This window comes from Lycium barbarum, chromosome 8 (assembly GCF_019175385.1).
Source record: "Lycium barbarum isolate Lr01 chromosome 8, ASM1917538v2, whole genome shotgun sequence".
NCBI classification, from domain to species: domain Eukaryota; kingdom Viridiplantae; phylum Streptophyta; class Magnoliopsida; order Solanales; family Solanaceae; genus Lycium; species Lycium barbarum.
In genome coordinates, this window is record NC_083344.1 from 3,094,578 (window position 1) to 3,103,551 (window position 8,974).

The 8,974-nt window shown below is 38.0% G+C and overlaps 1 protein-coding gene across 1 annotated transcript; it reads right to left on the reverse strand.

Annotated features, from left to right (window-relative positions):
• Nucleotides 1-7,590: 7,590 nt before the first annotated feature.
• Nucleotides 7,591-8,628, reverse strand: LOC132604941 (germin-like protein subfamily 1 member 13). The gene is made up of 2 exons (XM_060318295.1): nt 8,446-8,628; nt 7,591-8,328 (listed from the first exon to the last, which is right to left on the reverse strand). The coding sequence occupies exons 1-2, from the start codon at nt 8,567-8,569 to the stop codon at nt 7,766-7,768; spliced, it is 687 nt and encodes a 228-aa protein (XP_060174278.1). The 5' UTR covers nt 8,570-8,628; the 3' UTR covers nt 7,591-7,765.
• Nucleotides 8,629-8,974: the final 346 nt, after the last annotated feature.

An 8,974-nucleotide genomic window follows, 5' to 3' on the forward strand; every position in this document is an offset into this window, starting at 1 on the left:
CCTTTGAACTCGCCCATTTACTTTGTTTGAAACTCGGAAGAGGAAAAACGGAGTTGGGATAGGATAATTAACATGAATTTGGGGCGTTAACTCTCATCTAATGGAAGTTGACCTAGGAATAGGCAATACCACTTGTATCCATATTCGGGTGTTCTTAATGCTCCTAATTGCTTGAGGGATCTTCAATTGGGTAGTCTAGTTAATCTTAGGAAGAAGTTAATTTAGAGTCATTATCCGAGGCTAAATAACATAAACTTGCTATTATTTACAATTCGTGAAATAGATTGGATCGTTACTTGAGAAGTAGTTTCCCTCCTTCCATTCTTGTTGCCATTGATCAATTTACTTGCTTTCTAGATTAGAATTTATATTTCCGTATTTTATCAAAACCTTATAAAAAACCACCATTGATGCGTTCGGGCATAGCTATTGTTAGTGATAATTCCTAATCTGCTTAAATCACCTACATATTGTTCTCTGTGGGATTCGACCCCGACTCATAGTTGGGTAAATTATATTTGCATACGACCGTGCCCATTCTAATTAATAGGGTGGATTTGGACGTTATAAAAAATGGCGCCGTTGCCGGGGAACAATTGGTGTATTTTGGCTAATCTAGGAAATAAGGTAAATTGCTTTGATCCGAACCCGTAAATATTTGTGTAGTTGTTTTCTGTGTTTTATTTTATATAAAAAAAAATGGCATCTTTCCATGAAAACTTGTTTAGTAATGACTTTTATTGTGAGCATGGCCAAATTGGTGAGTTCAAATTCATGATGGAGTGTCTACTAGGTGAGGGTAATGAAAACCAAAAAGCTTTTGAAGAGTACTTGGAAACTAGTCTCCAACTTGGTTTGATGAAAGAAGAAGAAAATCCTCCACGGGCAAATCATTATGAACTACCCAATGCTCAAGATAAAAGGGTAAATCATGAAGATGAGTTTATTGGGAATGCCAAAGAAAAAAATGAATGGGAGTCAACCATTGTTCTGAACAATATGGTTGGTGTTGACCCCAATCCGGGGGAAAAAGAGGATGTCATAGTTCAAAAAGTTTAAGAGCCTTATATTCTGCAATTTGAAAATTCAACAAGGCAAAATGACATTCCTCACTTGAAAGCCAAGAAGTGTAGAATGAACAATATTTTACTTGGCGTGATCAGATATTTACCACCCCCCACTGCTCGTGGTCACAAACTTGATTCCAAGTTAGGTGCCCAATTCAAAAGCTCCAAATGGCGAGAAAAGCGGTAAAGTTGGTATCCGTCGTGCCGCGACGTTAACTTAAGCGCTTGGTGGGAGGCAACCCATCGTTTTTAAATTTTTTAATCATTTTTGAAATTTGATTTTTTAGAATTGTTTAGTTTATGATTTGTGACTAATCTGCAAAATTTCACAATTTTTGAAGTTGTTTTGAATATGTTGAGTTTTCAGAACAGCCACAAATCAGTAGCTGCTGGTTTTTCTGCTTATTTTCTGAACTGCTGGTTTTTTGCCGAATTTTACTCTACGCGATCGCGCAATAACCCAACGCGATCGCGGTTTAAAAAAAAAATTTAACTCTGCCCGATCGCGCGGAACGGACACGCGAACGCGCAGAGGCGCTTGTCCAGGTATCAAAACAGAATTAAAAGGGCAAAACGGCTTAACCCTCCTTTTTTCCTTCACTTTTCCTCCAAAAATCTCACTTTTCTCTCAAATTCAACTTCAAAATTTCAGAAAATTTCTTCAACTTGCAACCACAAGGTATGTGATTCCTCCATTATCTTGTTCCTAGGGTTGTTTTTATCATCTTTCCATGTTAGAAATTGTGAGTTAATTTTTTTCTCCATTTATTTAAGCATGAAAATGTGATGAAATTGTTGAATTTCTTGTTATATAAATTGTTGTTTGTTGTTGAGTGATGTGAGTTGAGTGTTGGGTGCTGATATAAAAAAAAAAAATTGGGCAAAACACAAGCTTAAAATCGTTGAATTGAAGCCCCAAAAATTGATGCCCATAACCTGTTTGTGAAAATGTTTCGCTGAATCTGAAACAATTCAGCGCGATCGCGCTACTACAGGCCGCGATCGCGCTGAATAATCGACCAAAACTGACGCGAACGCGTACTGTTGATCCGCGATCGCGGTTAAGGAACCCATAAAAATTCAGCGATCGCGCCAGTTCCCTGCGCGATCGCGCTGAAGGCAAAAACCCAGTTCACAAACAGAATGCTCACACAGAGCGGTTCAAAACTTGGGTGCCCAATGTCCTTAACCCAACTCCTCATTATACATCATTTTAGGTATTCATATGCATTGTGTTTGTTTTGTAGGTACTTAAACTCAAAAAAAAAAATGGCTTCATCATCCAGTGCTGCCCAAGTACCCTTGATTGAATATTATGACACCACCACCTTCCAGTCAGCAAAATGTTCGAAGCTATATGATAGACTGCTGGGAAAGAGCTTCATTGAAGAGAGGGGCTTTGTAACAGAGAGTTTGGAAGAAAAGATGCCCGAGTTCTATGGAAGGTTGGTGACAAGCGGCTAGATACGCTTTGCAGATGAACCAATCAGGGCAAATCATACCCTGGTGCGGGAATTCTACGCAAATGCTGTAGAGGCAGACATTACACATAGGGCAATTGTCAAAGTCAGAGGTGTGGATGTTCTGTGCAATGCCTCAAGAATCAATGCCTATTATAATCTGCAGGATGGTGATAACAGCGAGATGGCACAGATGTACGAAAACCTGCGGCAACAATGGTTTGTGACCCACCTTCACGGTGGGGAACAACCAAAGTGGCTCAATACAATGCAGAAAAGGATTGACTCTGCAGAGTTCACCGCTGAAGCCAAAACTTGGCTTGATATTGTCACATCCAGGGTGCTGCCTTCAAAACATGATTCAGAGGTGCCACTTGAGAGGGCTAAAGTAATTTGTGCTGTGATGGAAGGATTGCCTGTTGACGTCGGGAGGCTCATTATGCAGGAAATCCGGGAGGTGGTGCTTGAACGGACCAAGAGCTTATTCTTCCCATCATTGATCACTTACTTGTGCTCCACTGATGGAGTGCCCACAAGACCAGGCGACAGAGAAAAAGGGCCTGCTGGACCGATTTATCCGTTGAAAAAGTGAGGGCCTGGTAATGTACAGAAGAAAAGGAAGATTGATATAGCACCATCATCATTTGAGCAGTTCACAGCTACTGCATCAGATTCGATTGGTGGGGCATCTGCCCCTCCCATGGCTATACCAATCTTGCCACCACTGCAAGAAGCCGCCAGGCCTTTCCAATATATCTCCACCCAGGTCCATGGGGTGGACAATCGGATCCAGCAGCTTGTGGCTAGTCTCCCTTCGGGCCCACATGAAGAAGGCACATCTACAGCTCCCTCTGTTCCTATTGGTCCGACATTAGCAGGTGTGGTGGAGGACATGAAGCATATCAAAGAAAAGCAGGGAAAAATAGAGAGGAGGCAGAAAAAGGCAAGAGAGCACGCCAAGAAGCAAAGCAAATTTCTGAACAAAATGATAAGCATTCTGAGGAGTGTATGCGGAGCACAACATGAAGAGGAGGAAAATGAGGACGATTTTGTCCTGCCAGAGCCCAGCAACTCCAGTTCAGAGGGTGAGCAGAGATGACCATTAGCACGCAGTGCTAGGAGGTATGAAAAAAAAAAGTTTTTCTGTGTTGATGTACTGCAGTGAGGACACTGCAAGTTTTTTTAGTTAGGGGTAGGAACCTCCTCGGCTTTTCTTTGTCAGAGTTCTTTTCCTGAGGGGGGTTTTATTTTGTTGAAACTGGCATGTTTAGGATGTTACTTAGGTTGAATAGAGTAATTTTGTTTTATTTGGTACTACTTGGTAACTAATGGCATGTATTGTGTTTTGTTGAAATTTTAGACCCCTCGAAATTTTGAAAAATGCATACTTAGAACAGTTATTGTCTGACATGATTGATTCTTTATATGACATTATGATTGTTGGGGTGTTGTGTGTGATGAATTACTACTTAGGAGGTCACAAGTGTAAAAAATTATTGTCCTTATGCCGATGTGTGTGTGAGTTGTTAGTTTGATTCTGTTTATGCATGTATAATCTAGAACTTGCCCGGTTGGTCTTGTATGAAATCCGAAAGTTAGTTTGGTTGTGAGATGATCTTAGGCTTTCTTTGTTGAAATAGTCACTTTGCCTAAATAAGCCTTACCAAAAGTGTTAAATACCCTTAGTTTCCCTTTTGAGCCTTTTTGACCTTTTTCTTGGCTAGCCAATTATGAAACCTTACCCTTTGTGAAATTAATCCATCTTCACACCCGTTCCCTCCTTGATGCTATTAATTAGATGAGGCAAAATGCCTAAGTTGGGGGTAAATTAAATGTGGAGTATATGTTCAAAACATAAGTTGGGGGTGGTGGAGTTTGCTAGTGAAGATTCGATGTGGTAGCTGCGTATATATATATATATATATAAAAAAAAAAAACAGAAAATTGTAACGCAAAAAGAATTGTAAGTTGGTTAGAAGTAAAACCACATCGAGGTCGAAAACTGAAAGAAAATAAAGGGGTGGAAAGAAAAGAGGCGAATTAAGGTGACAAGATGTTGTAGTGTTCAAGGAGGGTGAGTCACTAATATCTAAAAAGTATCCGACCCGTCCCTAAACCTACATTACAAGCCGAAACAAGTCCTAATGAGATCACAACCGAACGATCCTAGGATGAGAACATAGAAAATAAGGGCAAGCCTATGGTATTTGCATGTGTAAATATGAATTGTCTTTGTGAGTGTGAGTGTTTTTCTCTTCTCTTTTGTCTTCGTCCCAATCTTGTCGTATATATGTGTGTTGGGACATTCTTTGGTCTATGTGAGGGCATAAGGATGAGAATTGAACAAAATAAAGTGACCGCCTAAAGTAGCGTTTGTGTGCACCATAATATGTTCGATAATGTAATGTCATTCATTGAAGCTTCATTGTTAGTCGTAGTGTTCTTGAGTTGTGCATATTGCTTTAAAACAGAAATTGGGGTGGTCCTTGGAAGAAAAACATGCATGCCGGTAGTTCAAAGTCAAAACCAATGTAGACATTGTTATTCTATAATATCTAGGTGTTAGATTGAGTCATGGTTTTGTATGACTTGCTTGAGGACAAGCAAATACTTTAAGTTGGGGGTGTTGATGTGGCGTGATTTTACACCACAATCGATGCTTTTTAACTATAAGTTTTACTTGTTTTTAAGCAAGTCTATGTCATTTTACGTAGTTTTTGTCATGTTTCAGGTAATACGATGTCCCTAGAGCCTAAGTGTGGAAAACAAGCAAAAGAGTTGCAAAACTGGAAATAACTGGAAGTTCTGAAAAATACCGTGGAAAAATGCTCTACGCGATCGCGTTGAGTACCCACGCGGGAATTGCACTCCACGCGTTCGCGCTGGAATGTAACGCGACCGCGCCCACGCGCATTGTTAATGACACGCGATCGCGCAGGCTCGACACGCGATCGCGATTAAGGGAGAAGGGGAGCTGACGTCATCCACGCGATCGCGCAGACACATGGCGCGATCGCGTTGAAGGATTTTTCGGCAATTTCGACCAGAACTCGGATTTTGACGATTTCTTCCATTCCAGTTCATATAAATAGAAAATTAGGGCAAAACATCAGATATCTTTGGCAGCTCCCACAAGTTGGAGGCTAGGGTTCCTACAAAAATGTTCTCTCTTCTTTTTAATCCTTGTTGATGGAAATCTCTTGGTGACAATTAAGATTGATACTCTTGTTGTGCTTATTTATTCATTTGCATTGTTCTTAATCAAGTAAGTTTTTGCTATTTTAATTATTCTTGTTCATGAATGTTTTCAAGGGATTAGCTAACCTTTGAACTCGCCCATTTACTTTGTTTGAAACTCGGAAGAGGAAAAACGGAGTTGGGATAGGATAATTAACATGAATTTGGGGCGTTAACCCTCATCTAATGGAAGTTGACCTAGGAATAGGCAATACCACTTGTAGCCATATTCGGGTGTTCTTAATGCTCCTAATTGCTTGAGGGATCTTCAATTGGGTAGTCTAGTTAATCTTCGGAAGAAGTTAATTTAGAGTCATTATCCGAGGCTAAATAACATAAACTTGCTATTATTTACAATTCGTGAAATAGATTGGATCGTTACTTGAGAAGTAGTTTCCCTCCTTCCATTCTTGTTGTCATTGATCAATTTACTTGCTTTCTAGATTAGAATTTATATTTCCGTATTTTATCAAAACCTTATAAAAAACCACCATTGATGCGTTCGAGCATAGCTATTGTTAGTGATAATTCCTAATCTGCTTAAATCACCTACATATTGTTCTCTGTGGGATTCGACCCCGACTCATAGTTGGGTAAATTATATTTGCATATGACCGTGCCCATTCTAATTAATAGGGTGGATTTGGACGTTATCATTGTTGTTGTTAAGTTGGAGGTAAATTGTTGACTTTCATTTGAGGTAAAATTTTATGTTCTTTCCTTTTAATGCTTACATTTGTCTTGACAACATAGAATTTTGTAGTCTTCCCAGCTCTTCCGTTTTTCTAAGAATACTAGTTTGCACGCTACAATATAATTTGAAAACATAGTAATTTATGGAGTTGCATCAAGTAAAATTTTCATTTGCATGATGACACTTGACATTATATTCAATAGTCTTGTTAGTCCATGCTACCTCCAGGTGAGATTTCTTCACCGCTTGATATTATTATTATTAATTGCTATTAATTTTTGTTAGTTTTAAAGCAAAGAATGTATAAAAGGGAGATACGAACACACACCAACACACAAACATTAAAAAAAAAAAAAAAAAAAAAAGAGAGAGAGAGAGAGAGAGAGAAGGGGCAAGTTCGTCAAATTATTGCAAATGCATAAAAGCACGAAGCCCAAAGGTCGCCCAAAAGGAAACCAAAAAAGTCGGCCCGTCAAAATGACATATACGCTGAAGGGTCATTTGCGCACTGTCTCTCTTTTTTGTGCTGGTCTTTAATTTTTGGCCCTTAAGACAAATAACTTTTTCGCAATGCATAAATTTATATTTTCGCATCATAATATCTCACAAGTTATGCGTCCTTAAACAACTTATGTCCCGCTAGACATAAGTTCGATTTTGAAGGACAAATACTAAAGACCAGCCCCTTGGAAGAACAAACCGTGCAATTTATCCACTACGAGGCTAATTACGGGGTAAGGCATTAAAAACACATAATTTTTATATTTTGTGTCTCGCTTGCTACAAATCCATGAATTTAAATGTTAGTAGATACTAACAGTATAATTTTTTTTTTTAATTTCTTGTGTTATCAGTATGATATAACTTGTAGTTAGTTGCCAATTTTATTAAGTTAACAATTTAATGGTTAATTTATTATACAGATTTGCATATAATTAATTTATGAATGATCGATTGGCTAAATAATTGTATAAACTTAAACTCCATTTTGAAAAAAAAAAAAAAGTTAGCCTTTAATTTCTTTACGCATACAAAAGTGGATGGTGATAATGCATGGTATACATAAAGTATACCAATCATACAAGCACTCTGCCATGTTTTCTTCCGCTTGTTCTTTGTTCCAGAAAAAGGGAATAAAATATCACACACAACAAACTTAATTTTATTCCATAATAAGCCATAATATATCCTCATCCAATACATCACACTAATGGAGAGGAAATCCCGCCGTCGGCAAGATCACTTATTTATACGACACAAGCAAATAGGACAAACATTTGTAGAGCAATATATTTTTAAATGTCTTTTTAGTTGTTGTCCCACCAGAATTGTGATTGGAGATAATCCACAACTTTCTTTTCAACTTGGAATGCTTTTGTGAGAACATAAGGATTGATTGGTGGATCTGAGCCAAATACCGCATTAGCAATAGTGATAGCACCTGCATTTTGACTACTCAATCCAGACATTGCAACAGCTTTAGTCTTTCCAATATTGAATTGAAAATGAATGAGACCAAATGGGAAAACAAACACATCTCCAGCCTTTAGAATCTTGGTAAAGAGTCTATTCTTCATATTTGGGCCGGGGTTTGAAAGGACAAAGCCAACATAGAGTGTGCCTTCAAGGACAGTAATAAGCTCGGTTCCTCGGGGGTGAGTATGAGGTGGGTTGAGACCATATGGCGCATAATCAATACGTGCTAACGAAATACCTAGAGTGTTGAGTCCAGGTAAATTGTTGACGTTCACATTAGTTACAGCTGATCCAACTGGATTTGAAGTATTTCCAGGCATGTTTATACCAGACAAAAAGAAATCATCTGCCACAACCTTCATTGGATCCTTGCAAAATTTTCCATTCACAAAAACTGCAAAAGAATCTCTAGTTAATTAAAAGAAAAAAAAAAAAGGCTAAGATAAATGTGCATAAAACTTCATAAAAAACTATATATAAAGATCATGATTGTAATTTGATATTTTTTTACCGGCAGCCTTGGAGTCATCAACAGCAACACAAATATCCTGGAGAGGACTAGGATCAAATGCATGGCCCATTGAAGATAGCACAGCCATAATGACTATGGTTAATACAATTGACTTGAGAGACATCGCTACTAGAAATAATCTATCTTATGAAACAATTCAAATTAAATGATCTTCAATTAATTGCTATGTTGATTTTTGACAAACATAACAAGAAAAGAGCTGCGTATTTATAGATGAACATTCGTTTGAATTGGTCGTTAATTTCCCATAAACAAATTGTGGATTACGATTCTGGATTAACAAGTGATCGATGGCAATTAATTTTTTAATCATTTGAATTTTTAATTCAAGCTTCCTTGAACAACTACAAAGACTATTTACCTAGAATCAGCAACGTGCATTTGAAATAGTCATGAAAATGAGGAAGATCCATTGGGGAAAAGGAGATTATGTTGAGAGATAAGGTATGATAGCAACTTCCCAAGTTAAAATGAATTTACAGTAATCTGAAATGAATTAGTACTCTAA